Raw genomic sequence first — 20,448 nt, 5'->3', positions numbered from 1 at the left:
CCAAATTGCTAATAGCTGGGAAAAATGAATAGAGTTTTGGGGGCGCAAGCCCTGAAAGAGAAGGCTAAAATTGACAACGAAGCTGAAGATGTTAGCCAAACCAGTCTCACACACCGAAAACAGGTCCAGGCCTTCAGGAAAACTTCTAGAAAGCAGATCTGGTTTAAAACATTTCGTACCAAACATTCTCAAAAAAAATTACCTTTTTTGTCCAATCTAAAGTGTTTTATTGGAGTGTATTGGTTTTGGAGCCGCCATGTTATCCACTGAAATTTCACACATCCAAAATGTAATCTGGACGGGTAGACCCAAGTCAAGCAAAGCAGTGACTCAAATCTGGCTCTCTAACATCACACCTAAGTGCTGTGATGTGGCCAATGGCCATTTTGGGTGTAAAAAGCAAGCAGACAGGAGCACCTCTCACCCCTTCTACTCTTCTACCCACTGAACATTTTTCAGCATGGCCTTTGCTTGCTGGAACCTTTGTTTTCCATCCAGCCCTGGTGGAGAATAAGGGCAGGTGATTAAAGGCAGTCAGTCCCCTACCTTACCCCCCACCAGCACAAAGCAATTCAGCACAATGCTGATTTCCCTCCTGGGCCTGCAGTGAAGACCAGTCAGCAGAAATCACAATGTTTCCAAGCCCAAGAACCTTCCTTACGCTTGAAAGTGAACTTTGCGCACTCAGAGTCAGGATTAAAACCAAATGCCTAACAGCATAGTAGCCTAGTTAGCAGTGAAAGCATTTTTTAAATCTAATTTACTTGTCATTGCCGCATTGCATTTTCCTCACCGCACAATCCAAACAAACAGTCATTTCCACTTTGATTTCCAGTCACTTCACTTCATTTGCACGGAAGAATGCTACAGTGCGAGAGCTGCAGAGGCAGCAGTGGGCAAGATGATCCCATCCGAAAAAACACAAACCTGCTTCCAGGGCTTTTTTAATTATATAGACGAGATACTTCCATTGATTGCAGTTTCTGTCAGAATGTGATGGTTTATAAAGGTCCATGACGGTCAAATGTCAACCCTATGCCAGCGTCCCTTTAAAACTGACCTTGGGAGGCTGCAGGTTTAAGGGCGGGATTGTAAATTAGAACACTAATTGGAATGTCTCAGAAGAGCCTCTCACAAGGCAGCGTCCTTCTCTTTCGCATCCTTCCCCATCAATCACGTTGTCTCCCAAGCTCGCCTGTGTCACTGCCTACTTCTCTATCCCTTGCAGAGCAGGAGCTGGTAAACCCCACACGTGTATTTAAACTCCAGCTTTGCGCTCCGGTCCACAATGCCGGGAAATAACCAAGAGGATTAGGACATGTGAGACATCGTTTATAAGCACCATGTTGAAAACCATTATGACACTTAAATTATGCCTGCTGGACCTTCGGCAAGCATTAATACGCAGTCTGTGTGTAAACGACTCAGGCTCTTCAGCGTACATTGTAAAGTATACCACATGCATCTTAATAGCTCTCCAAACAATAACACACGTAATGAATACACAGTTGCACTCAGCGGAAATGGTCTGGATTGGAAAGGATCCTTCACGTGTGAGAAGAGGGAGAGGACGAGTACCTGCTTTAAAAGGATTAAGAGCATCTGAGCAGCTTAATATAACAGAGCTGATACATTAAACCTTTTTAAAACAAAAAAAAATCCATACCTTCCTGCCCCGAGCTTCCTACACCCAACCTCCAACACCTCTTAAAAGCCTAGAGAAGGGGTCAAATCAGTGCTATGCACAGGTTGTCTCAAAGACAACACAGACCTATGGGAAGGGAGACTTAAGCTTACCTTTCGGATCCTTATTTTCATTTTTTCAGAGGCAATGCCACACCCCGCCGAGGGCTCCTGTGCAGGAGCTGTCCTGCGTGTTCAGCACCTGCCACTGCAGCCCCAGCAGGCACGGCAGGATCGGGGCCGCAGCTCCAGGGATGGCTGCCGCCCCCCTCCCCACAGCCTAGCGCAGCCACTCTCTGCCCCAGCCGCTGTGCCCGAGCACCGCACACCCCTCACAAGAATCCTCACGGCAGCCGTATGAGAACAGAAGTGCTGCCAACTCATCCTGTTAACTGAAGAACTGAGAAGAAAAGGTTTGGCATTCTGATGAAATCCAAGATGTCTAACTACCTTTGAGCATAAAGGCTGAAACGGTTTCTTCTGAGGAGGGAAATGAGACATGAACCCTGCTCTCACAGGCAGCCCAACAACCCGAACAGCCAGGTAGCCTTCCTCACCAGCTGCTGCCAGAGCAGGGATGGCAAGTACAGCCTGGTGAACGCAAGTGATACGCAAGCTCTTCCTGACATATACAACCTATCTCTGTACTGCCAGCTCTCAAAATGCCACAATAGTGGCATTTTCTTAATGCTGCTGGAACCAAGTGAGTGTTAGAAATCTCAGGATTTTATTTTTGAGAGTAAAACACAATAAAACAAACCTTCAGTGGCTCAGAAGCAAGGAAAGTAAAAAGAATATCAAAAATAAAAAGTCTGTAGACTTTAAAGACAATCTCAGTGTCTTTGGAACCAGGCAAATGATTTTCAACTCAGAGTGGCAATGCTGGGAAGGAGACACAGGCAAAAAGAGTACCAAACTCAGACACTCAAAAAACACGAAGCACCCTCTCAAGACTGAAGCCAATGGAAGAAAACTGGGACCGTCTCAAGAGCAACAGCATCGAGCTGGGAATTATACCTGTGCAACATCTGCATTCCAAACCTGTCCTCTACCCAGGAAAATTTGGGAGGAGGGAAGGCTCTTTCCCTGGCAGTTGTTTTGTTTGTTTGCTATAGAATCAGCTGAACCCTGCAGTTCAAAGTGAATTCAGATTCATTTGGACCAAGGCAGAACCACTCATAGTACAAAGACAACCTGTGAGAAGAAGAATCCAGCAATTCAGGTGGATGATTCCTGCAGCTTGAGCCTGAAAGACACCACAAAATGGCACTCTCAGCTCCTGAGTGTTGCTGGCAGTTTGGAAGTGGTGAGGGCACTGTAGATGAATACATACGGAAATGGGCAGGAGGCACTTGAGAGTCCAGGAAAACAGAAACAAAAAAGTAAGAGGGACTCAGCACCGTTCTTTCAAAACACCTTTATTAACTCTCCAGAGTTCAGATTTACCATCAAAAGGAAAACCACCACCATTACAGTACCTGGGTATAACTTTTTATGAGGTTTGAGCATGATGATCAAAAGCCTATGATTTTTCTTCCCTCTGCAGAATGTGACAAACTTGACAGGAGATGAGGTATACTATTACCCCATTGCTTAACATACTGAACACCAATGCTGCCCAGTCAGTGAGCAAAATCCCTTTGTTTTGTAAGGACAATTGGAATCAAGGTTGTTCATACGCAGCTACAGAGTCAAACAGAAGCAACTTCCTTCTCACTTCCCTATAACACGTTTCCCACGCAGAATGCAGAAGCAACACCCCAGATGTTTCTCAGTGGAGAGTCATTTGACAAGACCTCAAAAAAATATTACAATATCCAGAAGATATCATTTGCCTCCGCCCTGGAGAGCTTAAGTGTGAAATTACTGCGTGGAACTGAAGATCTTCTGCCATTTCCACATGGAAGTATCACATTGCAGACTAGCTATATATCATTATTTTTATGCAGCTACTCTGATCTCTGCACTGCCTACTCAATAGGACATACAGAAATGTGTGGGCTTGGGGGAGGGGAGGTTAAAGCATCCCAAACAAATAAGAGAAAATATTTTCTAGTTGAGTACCTACATTATGATTGTGCATTGCTTAAAGGTATTTACCCCATTTCAAAATCACTTGACACAAGCCACATACATAATCAGCTATTTAAGACCTGCAACAATGGATTGTGGAGCTGTACACTTTCATAACGCCAAGAAATAATCACTTATAACAAAAGATTCTGTAATTAAGGAATCATGAACCAATACAGACAGCAGTTCAAGTTTGTCTTTTCCTCTCTTTCTCCATCTCTTTCTGTAAGGTGATAGGAGCATGCTTTCAGCACATGGAGCGAGCAGAGAGCCTGCACGTATAAACGATGAGCGTTCAGTCTGAAAATACACTACATTACACATGTGGCTGTTCATGAAGCCAACCACTTCTGCAGGTTATTCTCAAGAGACATGATCTACTCTAAGCACTTAAGAAATACGTTACACTGTGACTGCAAACCAAGATGAAATAGCAATATTAAAAGATGGTTTAGTTTATGTAGTGGCCAACTATGCCATTAAACTACAAAAATGGAGACGATGGGGAGGCAGGAATGTTCTCCAGCGTGATTTATTAATTTCCCAGTAGCAGTGGAAATTTTTCCTATAGACCTGAAAATGACCCTGTCTGCCAAACAGAAGTCAGCATTAAGATGTAAGAGTTCTGCTAGGTGAGTCACCTCGGGATACTCTGCTCTCACACAGCACAGAAATTGCAAAGTCCTTTGCCAGAACGGGTCAAAACTCAGCCTCCCAGCCCCACAAAGATCATGCCTTAGTATTGTTGTTGTTGGTCACTTCAGAAAGGGAGAAACTGAGGCTTGAAGACTTGATTAAAATATGCAAAGAAGGCTCTACAATAGAGCCAAGAGTGAAACAAAGGCTTCCTTGATCCTACATTTCACCAGGAAACGTGCATCTCCTTTGGAAGGATCATTGTTTGCTGCAGCTGAGAGCAACCAGGTCAGCCAAGGCAAGAGGAAATGTTCTCGGGCAATGATTATCAGGCAAACAATATAATGCCATTTCCACTTCTGCCAGACAATGAAACCTGCTCTGCCTGATGACACACATTGGAAAGGCTGGCTCTTTTAGAATAAGCCAGGGTTTGGCACCTAAGCCCTGCTGAATTTATACACCTGCATCGGCTACGCACATGGTGACCCTGTGCATCTACCTGCTCTTTGTGCTCAGATATTATGGGAATTGGCATGCTAGAGGCTGCCCTACGGTCACAACAGAATATAAAGAGCCCCAAAATGTCTCCTGATCAGACCCCTTCTCCACACAAGAATGGTGAGTCCAGAGTCCTCCAAAGGGCCTATGGAGAAAGATAATAGGGATGGTTTGAAATGTCACCCCTAGGAAAAGATGTATCTGACTACAAAAGATGCTTTCGGCACACTGATCTTTTAACGATCCCCAAATGACATTGCAAGGGCCCAGCAGAAAGACCAGACTGAAGCCTCATGTCTAGTGCTTCCCAATTCTCAGCCCCACTCTCCTGCTCCTTACAGCCTGGCACACTGAGAATGGGACCACGTGCAGCCGCACGGGCTACACTCCTCACAGTCACCTCCCTGCAAAAACAGCCTCCTACCCACTTCCTTCCTCTGCAGAGTAACAAGGCATTCTTCAGCCTCATGCTGTCTCTCCCAGCAGTCTGGTTCCAATATCGAGGATGCCACATCAGACAGCTACCTCCATGCAACGGCATATGTGGCCAGACATCCTCCTGCTGTACCGCAGCAGCCACGCAGGTGCTGAAACTCCCCCCCCCCTCCGCCCTGATCCTGAACTGCAGAGTCACTCGTAGGGACAGAGAGCAACTGGACTGTTCAGTCAGAGCTGGGATGAAGCAACCACGCAGAAATATACAGATGCTGAGATACCAGCCAGCTGACCTACAGCGAACGCCTCATTTTCCACCTCTTCCTTTAATCTCTCCCAGAGCCGTGGCGGCTCAACACTGCTGGAAAAGCTAAACAAAGACTAAACAAAGTTCTCTCTCTCTTGATGAAGTTCTGCTATGAATTTCTTATTAGAGCCTGACCTCCCATTCAAAGGAAAATCCCTCCTGACCTCAAACGTGTTTTGCCTGAAGGAGTACACCCAAGGTGACACAGTGAAGTCAAGCTTTTGCTACCTAAAAACCAAGCCCTCCCTTCCCAACATGTGTTTTAAAATAACGTGAAACACATCACGAATTCAGTTCCACTTTCCACTTCAGGTATTTCCACTTTTACAATGCAAACTATGTCCAGAGCGGAGTGAGGGTTTTTTAATTTGTATTTTTTCCTCCTAAAAAAGAAACCTACCCAAGAGATGACAATCTCTTCCTACACAAAATCTGTTTGTTTTGTACGTATTGCTGGGGCTGCTCTCATTCAACTCCAATGCTAGTTGTCAAAAGCACAGATGCCAAACTTCCTCACATTTCTCTTGCAGTGGGAAGGAAAAAAGGGAGAGATCAGCTGACTGCGAGCAAGCAGTTCGCAACCTGCCCGTGCTGTCAGTGCCCTCTGGGAGTGACGGGTGTTTCACAATCGGAAATATGAGCAATTGCCCCAGCTGTGTAATCCTCAGCTAGCAGCTACGAAAGTGCCATCCAGACTCTGAAGAAAAGGAAGACAGGACTGTGTCAACACTTTCAACCCCATGGCGTGCTCTGATTTTCAGTGGGGCAAGCGCATCTTTATGGTATCAGAGCAGACTCCATTTCCAGGAGCAGGAACTGGCACGGACTAACCTCTCCTCCACTTCAAGCACTAGTAGTTGCTAATCACAAAGCAACTGGAGCTCACACGTGATAAGGAAGCCTGCTCTTGACCCACAGAACTACTTCCCCCCTTTTAAGGGACTGAAGTAATCTCCCTGGGTACTGCTTTGCTGCTGGGAGAAGCACTGCTCTGGAAACCTCTGTGGAGCTCAACTATGGCATCAGAGCTCTTCACGGGAATGGAGGCAAGACCTGTTCAAGTGTTTCCACTCAAAATTAAAGCTGCGGCTTTCCAATCCTGATGCTTCCCGCAGGGATCCATCACTGCCCTGTCAGCTCTCTTCCCTGGGGTCTCAACTGCAGCCTGACAATTTTAAGGGATACCTTTAGAAACACACGCACACATATCCTTTGTCCCAAAGTTGCTACAGTTTGCCTAAAATAAATAAATCCCCAAGACCTGGCTACGTTTGCAAGTGATTCAGAAGAATGAAATCGGGGTCTCTGTGTCAGTGGGTCTGCCAAGCGTGCGCGACAGCATGCTCTGCACAGCCAGCTTCAGCTGCTCCCACCACTGATACACCAGCTTTGCTCCCCGTTGTTTGCAAGGATAGTCCAGGCAGCAACAGAGGAATAAAAACAAACTGTAAATACAGGATGTATTATGAAACATCAGGCACTGGTTGGAGGATTTGAGGGGAAATAAGGGAAATGTAATAAATTATTTTCAACTTCTCTTTTCAAACATATGCAGAGAATCAGTGGGTTTAACCGGGAGCGTGTGAGTTTAAATTTCACAATAGTAACAGTGGGCTTGGGTAGGTACATTGTACTGTATAAACAAACTGCTGTTCTTCCATGCATAAAAGAAGGCAGCAGGAGACAGAGTATCACACACAGTACTGCCTAAAGCATGCTGGCTATGTCAACAGATTATCTCGCTTTGGACTGTCTGGGCTGTTACTAATATGCAACTGAATGTGCAACTGATCCAACAACAACGATGCTATGAAATTAATTTTTAAAATGAAATTATATTAACCTCTTCAGTTTAATTAGTATGTTAAAAATATAAAAGGAAAGCAGATGTGACCATCATGGATGTGCGAGCTGAATATTAATAACAAAAAGCATCCCCTCCCCCTCGGAGGATAAAGCAAAGTTGGATCGGTCATTTGCAAATTAAATCTTGAACGTGTTCGTACTGAAGCAGTCAGTAAACCTCTCATGTGTGTGCACACAGGCACACAAAGCTGAAGCCAGAACAATTTTACTAGGGTAAACATTTAAAGATCCAGCCCCAGTCCAGCTGGATGATAATGCTACAGGCCCGAGTGCTCCCCTGAAGCCCTACCGTCCACATTTCTCCCCACACACACTTCTAAGGAAAAATTAAATGAATGTCCCAAACTGTCACTTACTGGAGACCTAACACACACTGCCCTTACACTAGCCAAGACTAAGGTGAATGCTGGCAAGATGAAATCCAGTGGCTCGTTATTCTTATACCGATAGTGCCACGGGTCCATGCGCTGCATCAGCACCACATGTCATCCCAGCCACACTCCACTATTCCTAACCACCGGATTTTTTTTTTCTTTTAAAGAGACACTAGTTTCCAGAATTTCGCCTGGCATATCACCTCTGCCAGAAAACCACATCAAGAAACAGGATCGTCTCACAATGTCCTGCCGTTAACGAGGAATCCTGTCGTTCCTTTTCCCTCCGTATCCCAGCTGATAATTATTTATAGGTCTATGCATTTGGGCTCACAGTTCATTTTATAAAGTCTTTTCTCTATAACCTACTCTTCTCCTTGATCTTATTTATTTATGCCACCAGTCATCATTTTAATGCATTCATAATACTTGATTTCCATCTTTAAAGTACTCTAATTCTGTCTGCATATTAACCCTACAGTGCCTCAAAACACACTGGTTTACTGGAATCAGCCTTAGGCGTCATTGTTTTAAGATCTAGCAAGAAGAGTGTGTTTCTCCCCATCTTCTAAAAAAAGGAAAAAAAAAAAAAGAATGAAAAATAAGTCACCTCTCTAGTTACAGAATTTAACCTAAAAGCTTTTGCTAGTGCTTCCACACACCTGCCCACCCCCCATCTCTGATTTAAGCTATGATTTTTATTGACATATACTAATTACCTGAAAATAAGAATGATCTATTCCGTTTCCACCAGCTGCCAGTTGTCGGCACTGGCTGGAAGTGATCAGCCTTGTTTAAAAGAAAACAAAACCAAAATAAAATCTAAGCTCAAAAATAAAATAAAAATAGTAGTCATCATAAAAACAAAACCCTAAAGAATAACACCGGATCTCAGGTGCTGCCGCTGTGCTCAGAAAGGACTGAAGGCAGACAGATTTGAATGGACTGCTCAGTTTGTCATGGCAAAAAACACAGAGATCTAAAGGTCTACCCACACGGAAAAAAAAATAAAAAAAGAACCACCAAAAAAAAACCCAACCCTGAATTAAAGAACAAAAATAAAATAAAGTCAGAAATGCAGCCCCAATGCATCGACTGTCTGCACTTAAGAGATTTACAGGAGTAATTTAAATGGTTCACCTGCTGCCAGTTTTCCTCCAAGGATGGCAAAGCTGAGAAGTAGCCGTGTCGTGGACAAGCTGGAGTTCCTGGAATATACTATAACTAGCCAAGACATCCATGCTGCTGCTGAGCAAGACCCTTTCTTTCTGCTTTTGTGTGTGTTTGTTTGCTCGGGTTGGGGTTGTTTTGATCATAAAAAAAAAGAAGGAGGAAAATCAACCAATGATAGATCCAGCGTCCCTTTGGCTTTGTTTGTTTCAGTCACACTTTAAAAAGAGAGAGAGAGAGAGAGAGAGAGAGAGAGAATCAGCGCGGAGGGACGGCGACGGCCGGGGGCCGGGCCGAGGAGGACGAGAGGCGCCGGCGCGCACCGAGCACCCCGCGGCCGCCGCACCGGGGCACGTCCCCGCCGCCGCCGCCGCGCACCGCGCAGCCCCGCGCCGCGGCCATGCGCGCTCGTGCCCGCCCTCCCCCCTCTTTATTTTCGGGAGACCACATTCCCCCCTCCCCTCCCCTCCCGTTTTCCTCTCACCCTCCCTCGCCAAACCCGGCCCGGCCCCCCCCGCCGCCGCCGCCGCCGCCTCACGGCCGCCCCGCCCCCTCCCGCGCGCAGCCGCGCGGCCCACTCAGGCAGCGCGTGACCATGTAGGGTAAACGGTGGGGCGGGAGGGGCGGGCCCGCGGCGCGCCCGGAGTCACTGTTCGCCCAATGGAGACGCCGCTCAGGGCGAGGGGGGGCGGCGCAAGGGCCGCCGGCGGCGGCGCCGATTGGCCGGCAGCGCTGCTCCCGCCTCCTCCCCGCGGCCCGCGAGGCGGTGCACTGCGAGCTATTTTTAGGGCGCTATATAAGGGGGCGGTGGGGCACGCGGCAGTGGCAGTGCTCGCCGCGCGGAGGGGCGGTTTGGTGGGGCTCTCCCCCGGCGCGGGGCTCTCCCGCTCCGGCCGCAGTCACCGGTTTCGGCGGAAGAGCGCTGCTTATGAGAGGCTTGGGCGGCGCGGGGTCGCTGAGCGGAGCGGCTGCCCCTCTCCCCGCCGCTGGCTGCGGGGCTGCTCCGCCGATGGATGGGATGAGGAGGGGGCCACGCACTCGGTGCTTACGGAGCAGCCTGCCCTTGCCGCGCTGCTGGTGCTCGATTCCCCGGGGGCTGAGGGTGGCCAGACCGAGCAGCACACTTTTTTCTCAGTCACAGATGGCTAGGAGGGATGCGCAGCTGGTGAGGGTGTTGGAAGGAGATAAGAGTGGGAATATAGCCTGAGCAGGAGCAGCCAGTGTAAGCAGCACGTGCTCGGTGCCTGTGTGTGGAGACCACAGCAACCCAGCTTTGGAGGCACAGGCAGTCCTGAGTGTTGATCCTGCCAGGCTACCTCCAGAAATGCTTGTGTGCTTATTAGGACATCTGTTGTGGCATTTAACCAGGCTTAGCTGCGAGCTGAGCCCTCTCCAAGTGCTAGTTTGGGTTGGCTAATGAGCTGTTTGACCTTAAATGGTTAGTGTGGTGCAGAGCTTCCCCAAAATTGCTCTGGCACTGGGCATGGTTGCATTTCTGCTTTTGGAAGGATTGCAGAACTGAGTGTGCTTGTTTAAAGATGATGGGGGGTGGTCCAGTAATAGAAGAAATATGTTCTCTTTGTTGCTCTCAAATTCGGAGGGTTCTGTAGTCCCATCAGTTGCATTGCCAGGGCTGTATCTAGCCACCAGGCTGCTAGATGAATGTCCCCCCTGGTGCCCTTTTATGGTGCGTTGTCAGCTGTGTGAGTTGGACTGGGTACCAGGGCAAGCAGACGTTGCCAGGGGTTGTTAAACTATCTGGTTTTAGAGCAGTTGCATCATGCTTTTCTTGCCTTAAGAGACTAAGATGTCTCTATTCACTATTGTCTTCCTTCTGCAACTATATGAGAGTGCTTGGGCCAGGCCTCAGCTGGTGTAAATTAGTGCAATGCCACTAGTACACACATGTCTCATCCCAGGTGACCCACTCAGATTGATGTGAAAGTATGAGGCAGCAAAACTCATCAGTGCTAATTAGTTCATGGTATGTTTTCTTTCTTGGTGATGAAGACAAATTGCCTTTTCCAAGACTGGGTCTGTGCTAACAGTTTTGAAAGCCATATTTGAAGAAAGCTCAGAATAAATGTCTGCAGATCCAGATAATGGCTACACCAAACTAAATTCTTGTAGGTGCTGGCAAGCAACACTGCCTTAGCTTCAGAATAAAGCAGAGTAAGCACTGTGCTCTAGTCTGAGTCAAAATCTAGAGAGAAAGGGGGAAATGAAGCTGTTGCTGATGGAACTGCAGTAATCAGGAGAGACTGGACACAAGCAATTTTCTCAAATGAATGGTCTCATCTCTGCAAGAACACTTTCTGTTTGGGTGCTTGCAGTGCAGAAGCAGCAGGACGGCTCGTGGGAGCTGTTGTGAAGACTTTGGCCCTGAGGTTGCAGGTCTGGACGGTCCAGGAGCAGCGCACTTGAAGATGTCTGTCTCCTGTGAGCTGCTTGTGCAAATGATGCCTGTTTCCCAGCTTTCACCTAGGGAGCCATAGGTTGTCTCAAACAGGACTATCTCCGGCACCTTTAGCTTAGCAGAAAAGCTAGGTGTGAGGCTGGATGTGAATAATAAACTGCTCTTTCTCATAAATATACCCATAAATGTGTAAATGTATGTGTTAGTGGGAAGATGAGAGGGAAGGTTAGTGCAGCAAGTACTGCTGGAGAGGTCTTGTAGACCATCGTTACCAATTCCAAGCATGCCTCAGTCTGGCAAAGCGACACCTTTCCTGGGCACCTTGGGAAGGGAAAACTTAAAGACAGGAGAGGAGAGAGCTGGACTAAGGTGGTTGGATCTGGAAAGAAGCAGCACTTGGGTATCATAACACAGCTTATGTACTGAGAGGGTTATGCAAGCAATACCTATTTCAGAAAAAGCTTTTGATAAGCATTTATCTTTAAGAGCTGATCAGAACAAGGCCATGTGCATATGCAGAGGCTTTTTCCGACCTAGGTAAGGAAATAGAGGACAAAAGCAGTGAATGTTTATGGTTACTTAACATACATTTTCCTCTCCACATTCTGAAATTCCTGTGGCTGAAAAACGTTTTGGCGCTATACTTCTGGTGTTTAGCATAGGTACCATTTTAATATGTAGAAAGTTTAGTGCACTGATGTCCAAGCTCCCCTCTAACACTGGCGTGAGAGGAGACCTGGCCTGTGCAAGCCGTTGGTTGCTCACGCTTTGGTTTCTTGCAAATTTCAGTGTTACACAGGCAGCCCAGGAGTCCCCTCTGCAGTGATAGTCACCTCTGCTCACTGCTGAGTAGCTTTCATACGAATCAAAATCTTTCTACTTGTCCGTCTTATCTTGAACTTTCTACTGAACGCATGTGCTGCAGGAACAGCCACTTTTCCACCATCAGGGTGAAGGTTGTTCTCAGTTGTGGAGCTCAGTTGCTTTACATCAGCGAAGACCCCAGCCTGTGCCAGGTTGCACTGTAGCTGATGGGCAGATCTGGTGAGCAGATGCTGGTCTGCTGCTCTGGCTGGCTTCAGGAGGAATTGTGTCTGAGGGCAGGATTTTGGCTGTGAGCCTTGAGGTGAAGAGCTGGGCTACAGATCTGGACGCTTGCCTGGGTGGTTTCCAGGCAGACATTGCAATTTTTATTGTCTTGGATATTCTGCTTTGGAGGTCAGTTGAGAAAGCAGAATGGGATTGTCACTTGGCAGAAGTAGAAAAGTCTAGATAAAAAATGAATGTGGTGATACACTGGGTATAATGCTGTTGGTCCAACACCTGAGGTAGCATCTACCTGTGCTAACCCAGAGGTAATGAAAGGCACTTGCTACCCAGCTCTCTTTTGTTTCCCAGGCTGTACTGACCTTACTCTTGGCAGGTGGCCACTTTCCCTCCTCCAGCCCAAACATGCCACCCATCACAGAGAGCAACGCAATCAGGTGTGGAGGAGGAGCAGTACCTCCCCACCGCTACACAGCTGGGCTCAAGGGCACAGAGGACTACACAAAAATGCAGGCGAAAGGTGCAGGCTGGACCTGCAGGGAATAAGGGCGGGCATTTCAGCCTTAGCACAGACTTGTCCTGTAATGGGTAAAGAGAATAACCTGGATGGGGAGAGGATTTTTTAGGCCAGCCCCAAAACTCATCGTTCCTTTCACTTGCAGAAATGTCAGAAAGATGCAGGGGAGTGGTATGGCAGGTTGTGCAATAGCGCTGATGGGTCCTGGCACCTGGGAAAAGGGAAGGGGATGTATTTTTGGCATCAAGTGGCAATGGGAGTGGTTAGTCCTAGTGAAAGGAAAGCAAACATTTTCTTGTTCCTTCTGCTCTTCTAGAGAAAGAGGAGAGGTGACTTAACTGTTTTCTGGGAAGAGCTTGAATTTGTCATTGCCTGGCCCAGGACCTCTGGCAACAACCTCTTCTACCCCCTCCAAGCTGGGAGCGCAGAATCATCTCCTGCACTTGGTTGGGTTGCTGCCAGCCACTGGTGTGCACAGAATCCTAATTTTGGTCACTCTGGTTGCTTTTGTGATATTTTCAGCCCCTCTGCCCCCAGGAGCAATGGTGAGGGGTGCGTAGTGGGGACCCAACAGGGAAGACTGATTTGCAGGGGACCTCGGGTAGTTGGGTTTGTGTTTCATTGCTCTGGTTTGGGCAGCGACAAGGTGCTGTAAAGCTGTCGGGTAGTATATCAATTTATAGCTTAGTTCTTCTACTGGGTACACTCCCTTTGGTACCAATGAAACAGCTACATTGAGATCCCCTGTACACATCTCATGATGCAGTTTTAAAGCCCATGGTGTTCTCTGTAATCAACGAAAGTGCTAAAACACTTTATCCAGCTGTCTAGGCTGTCTGTTTCTTCTACTCTTACATCTGCATGTTAGGTTGCCGGATGCATCTCTTTTTCCTCATCTCAAATCAAGAGCTAATACAGCTTTCCTGTGCTTAAAACCTGCAACAGGCATGTTCAAAGGTGTTGGTTCTTCAGTCAGTGTCCCTTCTGGAGAGGAAGAGGCTGTGCCTGCAGGTTGTTAGGGTTGAGGTTGCCACTGTTTGTACAGCCTTGCAAAGAGCAGGGGGGAGGAAGAGCACTGAGAAGCCTGCTGGAGTGTGCTTGGATTTGCAGCTGTACTCTCTCCAGGAGTGGATGCAGAAAGCTATTGCTGGGGGACTGAAGGACTCGTGTGGATGGTAGTTTACGGCCAGGTGGCATGGCTGGAAGAGGCTGCCAGATGGGCAGCAGGAGAGCTCAAAAGCCACCCTGCTGTTCAGAGCTGCCACTTCCTGATAGCCGAGTCTGTCTGTGCATCTGCATCTATGTCCATGTCTGATGAGAACCAAAATCCCAGCAAACATGAAGTAGCTGAAAGAGGCAACTTCCTTTCCCAGCATGAAGTGTCTCTCTGCAGGCCCCGGACATGTCCTGTGCCCCCTCCAGTTGGATGCCTCCCACTCTCCCAACTTCTTGCCTCCTCCTCAGACCTCAGTTTCCTGGAGAAAGGATCTCTACTGCTGGCCCCACATCCTTCTGTCCCTGCACACCAGCATTTCAGTGACCTGGAGGATAGTTCAGTATTTCACACATCCTTCTGGCAGGTGCAGCCTAGAAAAAGCATCCCAAGGGCGCTGAGTGCAGAGGTGGTTTCCCTTCCTGTCTCCATCCTGGGGAGCAGCATTGCTGTAGCTCACAACCATCACCTTCACTGGCACTTGGCTCTGCTTGGGTGGGATATGTTGTGAAGCAGGGTGGTGGCATCTCCATGCTGAGCCAGTGTGGGTTGAAGTGTCTCTTGGTCTCCAGTGAGCCACAAACCACTCTCCAGATCTGCAGCAATGGAATGGGTGACCAGAGTGTGGCACGGCAGGTTCCCGTGCCTCTCCTCCTTCCTAAAAACAGGCGCCATTTGGCTCCCCTTCCCGTGCAAATCAGTGCCCTGAGGACAATGCAATAGATTTAATTGCAGGGCAGCTAATGAGTACCCTCCAGGATTAGGGATGAATGGGTTTAACCCATAATCATAGCTTAGGGCATCCAAAAGTCTCAGTGGACTTTGAAGGCTGATCACTAGCCAGATGCGGAAGATGTTTGCTGGAAAAGCAGGATGTGTCATCCCAAAGCAGAAACATTATCCAGCTCAGTCCTCCGGGCTGAGACAAGACAAAAAGCAAATCCTTATGCTTCAAGGGAAGGTTAGAAATCGTAACTGAATGGGCCTGATCCAGATCTGCCCTGGAGGCTTTTGACTCCTTGTCCTGAATAGGCACTGAGCACACAGAGCAGGTAACGTGATTGAGTTTCTACTTTGGGGAAGAAGTCTTCGTCTGCTGTGGTTTGTTCACGTGATCTGGGATTTTCGTATTTCTTGCAATCATTTTACCTTATGGCTGTGGCTGTTTGCATTAGGATTGGTCTCCATTTCCTAGTTTTCAAAGCCAGAATGTAAAGTCGTGCTGTCCAGGAGAGCCCTGCAGTTACACCCAGAGCAGCATGGTGATGGGTCAAAGTGGCAGATCAGTACAACCCCAGTGCTACCGGTGGGAAACGCAATTTCCTTTGGGTCACACTGAGAGCTCCAAACCCATCTGTATCTAACCACTCCCTCTGCTGTCTTCGAGTCCTCCCTTCTGACCAAAGTGTTTTTGAACCTCTTGGCAAGGGCAGTTGTCATTGCTATTCTGTCAGTGTTCAGCATCTGACATAAACAGTCTCTGATCATATTAGAAGGCTCTAAGGTACTTCTACAGTACAAATAATAAATAATAATGAGCTGCAAGGAAGACCACTGAGTCTCGGGCTCAGGCTGGACTCTTGCGGTTTCCACCTGAGATGTCCACTTTGTAGACCCTCCTGGGCTGCTGCTGCTGGCAGTGCAGCAATGCTGCTGGGCATGGGGTCCCAGCAGCCTTGGGAGATGCTGTGTAGCTGCCAGCAGACACAAGAAAGACACATTTCTGCATGGCATCTCTGGGTTGGTGGCCTTTTAATGACTGAGTTGGATCACACTCAGGTAATTTATAGGAAACTTTACAACAGAATAGGAGAATAGTGGCATGGTTCAGCAGATGGCAACTGGGGACTGGCTTGTGTTATTACACACATTACTCTGGGTGAAGTGCTGGTTTATCGTGGCTTTAGCCAGCAAGAACCCTTTTAAGAAGAGCTGGAGTCACAGCAGAGGTAGCACATGCAATGTGGGGGCTTGCTGCGCACGGCTCTTCTGCAGCACTGCAGCGAACACCTGTGGTACTTGGTGCCTGCGGGAAGGAGAAGGCTCTCCAGAGAGCGGGAGTTAGAACTGCGTCGCTGGGTTTTTCTCCCTAGATTTTTTGCAGACGAAGGAAATGCAATGCATTGAAAGCAGAGCCTGTCTGGCTGGAAGCTGCAAGACTCTCTTAGTGTGCTGTTTTCATGTCCTCTTGGGGTTTCTGTCTTAGTCCTGTTCCTTATGAGAAGCTGCTGAAGACATGGCTCTCACAGTTGAGCACAGATATGTGAATTAATAAGGAAATGCTGGAGCACTGAGAAGCAAGCTGAGGCTCCGAGCTCACCTGCTGGAGCGAGTCGTGCTAGGTGCACACGGACATCCGGCTGTGCTGCGTGCCTGCTAGCCAGCTTTTCGCATTTCCCAACAGAGGTGCGTGAAGATTGAAATATCTGACTTGGCACAACACACATTATATCCCACAGCAGTGGCCAGGCTTACTACAAAGAGACGAACTCAACCCTGGGCCATCCCTGCTCTGGTTTATCAGTTGGTCTCTGCTGGTGTGACATGGGCATCACCTGGGTGTTGCAGCATTTTCCCCTCTGAAGAGCATCTCTTTGGGGACTGCTGTTGTATGAAAAAGATGGAAACAGCTTTTTCCCTTGGACTCTCCTTTCCCATCCCAATGCCAGCTGCACTTGCAGGGCTTCTCCTTCTCCCAGCCCTCACCGTGCTTGAAGACAGACGTTTGAACAAGGCCTTGCAGACATAGTCTATAAAAAAAAATTGCTCACAACCATGCTTTCCTGAGGAATCGGCCCCTATCTGCCAGGCAGCTGTGGACTGCTGAAAGGAAAATGGATGTTCAAGAGAGAGTCATTCTTTGGGTCTCTCTCCCACCACAATCTTTGTTCCTTGGCTTTGATTTCCCTTGAGGGTCTACACAGTTCTGTCTATAGAGTGGGCAGCACTGAGCAGAGCATCTTGTACCCATTCAGCCCATGTTTCAGGCTGCATCCATGGGTCAGATCGATGCCTGGCTGTGGGTAGAAAGGCAGTAGCACCAAGAGTGCTCCATTCATCCTGGGATGTTGGTTGCACAACACAAGAGCTCACAGATTGAATGCAAGAGAAACAAAGCTTAGCCCAAAGTCACAAAGCAAGTCAGAAACCAGAATAAACCCCAGATCCTCTCAAATTGCAGATTAATGCTCAGGGACTGGCCTGTAGCTGTCGTACCTACTCCCTCCGTGGCTGGAAAAGGCTCCTGGCTGCCCACCTCCATCTGTGAGTTGAGGGAGCTCTGCTGAGCTGTCCTTTCCTCTGGGGCAGCCGTTTGTCATTCCTGCCCTTTCTACCTGTAGCAACTCCTGCCGCTAGTGAGTAATTGGTTGTTACTATTGCAGCCACAGGGAATGTTGTGAGATTATTTTATAAGGGGCGGGGGAAATAATTTTATAAAGTGGAGGTCACCAATGCAGCCTCCCTCCTCCTCTTTAGTGGGAGTCAAACATCTGCAGAAGGCGAGCTGCGGAAAGAAATTAAGAGGTCATACGGGTGGTAAGTGGTAGCCGAGGAGATCTGAGTCTTGTTCTGCAAACCCCTGCCTCAAGAGCTGTTTTGTGGGTGGCTGAGGGTAGAGATGCTGGGTGTGCTGGGTGATATCATTCATGCCGGAGCTTTGCCAAACAGAAGGCAGGTGCTCGTCATGCCTGGTAGATCCCTGCTGATTTCTGAAACCAGGAGTTGAGAGGCAGAGCCTTGGAGGAGTGAAGGAGGAGGGATGCGCATATCTTTCCAGAAACTCTTGCAGATTCTTGGAAGCAGGAAAGCAGACTCAGCGGCTGCCTCGATCTCTGACATCACTTTTTCTCTGTGGCAACACACAAAGACATCACTGGGTTTTTGTCAGGGGCGTCGAGTCACAAGGGCTTGCATGGCTGGGATGGGTGGTGTGCAGCGCTGCCTTGCCCTTGCTGTCCGCACAGTGCTGCTGGGGAAGGAGCCCTCCCCTCTTGTGGTGAGAAGGAAAAGCCCGGGCTGCCAGCTCCCCACCCTTCGACTCCTCCACCCTGGGTAGAGCCAGGTTCAGCAGCAGCTGCCTGGGGAGAGCGAATGTGCGGGCTGAACCTCTGCCCTCCTGCGTTTTTCAAGTGCGTAGTCGTGCGGCAGAGAGCGCCCTGAGAAATGGTGACTCATCCCTTTCTGGACAGTGCCACTACAGCATGCATATATATTCTTTTACTCATTTTTATGAACCTGCTCACTGAATTCTGCACAAATCTGGGCGCGTTTGCCATGATGCAGGTTAGCAGCGTATTCCTGCAAAAACTTTCACCCAGCACTTGTGGCGTTAAGTGTGACCGTGACTTTATAAGCCGTGGGATTGCTCGTGCAGTGCCAAATTCGGGGATGCACAGTCCTTCTTAAGGAGAGTGACTGCTGCAGGAGCTCGTTCCGAGTCCCTTTGAAGTCAATGGCAAATTTCCCATTGGCTTAAGTAGGAACATGTGTTTCAAGAAATGAATAATATGAAACTTGAAAAGCAAGGAGCAGTATCATCAGGGCATGGCCTGGTTTGACCTGGAGACTTAACTTGTGTTTTACTGCTACGCCTGCCTCCATCTCTCAGCTGTACAGTAAGCAGTACAAGTTTGATTTCTGTTGGAGAAAGCTACATTATTATTATTAGTAACCTATGTTATTAGCATTAATTAGATTAGGACTGATAAACTATGGAGGTTTCTTTGTTTTCTACCGGTAATTTCTGCTTTAAATTGGACTTGGACGGAGCGTGTGTCAGGGCACACAGCCCCAGTATTTGTCATGCGTGTTTTGTTCCTGCTTTGGACAAGCTGGTAGAAAAGTCTAGGAATACAAAATAAAGCGGTCTTTGGAAAGAAAACCATAAATACGGGCTTGTTGAAGCAGCTGGTATTTTCTTATTCAGAGCAGAGTAGACAGCTAATAAAATTACGTTGATGTTATTGCAGTGAGTTGATCCTTATGGCTGACTCGGTACATGTCCCTGGGCAGAGCGTTTGCTGGCAGCAGGAAACTGGGTGAAGATCCCCCGAGCCCCTAAATGAGCAGGCCCCGTGGGAAGGTTTCGATACAACATGCTCTTCAGCTTAGCCCACACAATCACTCTAAGTGTCTGTACAGGACCAACACAAACCTTGGTTGTTGCTGCACCAGGAGGCAGTGCCGGGGTCTCTAGCTCGGTCTAAGTTGTCTGAGCGTTTGTTTTAATAAAAGCCACTGGCCAAAATGTCAGGGATTTATAAAACAGTGTAGAGGCTGCAGCTGTGTGTTTGTGGTGCAGGATGCCAGGTAGCTCAGCAGTGCTTTGCAGAGCATGGTGGAGGCATCTCTATGCAGGACTGCAGAAGCAATGCGCCCATGGCTGCGGCAGGCAGCTACAGCTGCCTGGCCTCTGAAGGGCACTGGCTGCTGCTGGTCCAGCTGCACGGGGCAGCCGGGGCACCGTGGCGAGGCCAGGGGCTCCTCTCCCCTCCAGGACCTGCCAGCCGAGGGCTGCGTCCTCCTCGCCAGACCGGCGGGAGTCTGGAGGGGCATTGCTGTTTGTCTTCCCATTGACTGCAGGACGAATGGTTATTGAAACAATTGCCTCGAATAGCTCGGGAGAGGCTGTTATGGTCTGCCTGGGCAGTGATCTACAGATAATGGCTCCCTCTGAGATTTCCTTACTCTCCTGCGATCCCCACACCGGGTGCATTAAAGCTGACCTGCGAAGAAAAATGGTTTTCTCTCTCTTCCCCCTTCCTTTCCTTTTTTTTTTAAAAAAAAAATGCCTTGTAGAGTTTTATGAAATACCACTGTTATTGAGGCGTTGCTCATCGCTTTTCAGTGGTAGCACCAAAGAGTGAGCCTTGCTTTTTGTGGAGTGGGGAGACAAACTTGCTTATATTTTACCTTAGAAACAGGGCGACTGTTGTGTCCAGCCTCCACGGAGCGGAGGGAGGATGTGGGTCTCAGGCAGCGGGTCCAAATGCCAAGTGTGACAGAGGCACCTGCTCTCCAAAGCCGTTCAGCAGGAGCAGCTGCAAAGGTCTCCAGCAGGAGTAAATTTTCATCTGAAGAACATGGAGCATTTTTTGAAATTGAGGCATTTGATGAGAATGTGCCAATCGGGACATAATTTTCAACAGGAAAGTCAAAGTGAATCATTTGGGCTTTTCTGTTTTGTTTTGATAATGTGAAATGTCTTGT

General features: G+C 48.2%; 1 protein-coding gene across 1 annotated transcript in view; it reads right to left on the bottom strand.

Moving 5' to 3' along the window:
- The window catches only part of KLF7 (KLF transcription factor 7), a 57,375-nt gene extending 48,244 nt beyond the window's left edge, over window positions 1-9,131 (bottom strand). Inside the window, 2 exon segments of the mRNA XM_086615873.1 lie at window positions 9,016-9,062; window positions 9,065-9,131. Of these exon segments, the coding sequence (XP_086471999.1) occupies window positions 9,016-9,062; window positions 9,065-9,116 (99 nt within the window). The 5' untranslated portion in view covers window positions 9,117-9,131.
- Window positions 9,132-20,448: the final 11,317 nt, after the last annotated feature.

This window comes from Tauraco erythrolophus, chromosome 8 (assembly GCF_009769465.1).
Source record: "Tauraco erythrolophus isolate bTauEry1 chromosome 8, bTauEry1.pri, whole genome shotgun sequence".
Lineage (NCBI taxonomy): Eukaryota > Metazoa > Chordata > Aves > Musophagiformes > Musophagidae > Tauraco > Tauraco erythrolophus.
This window is presented reverse-complemented; position numbering and strand designations above follow the sequence as displayed.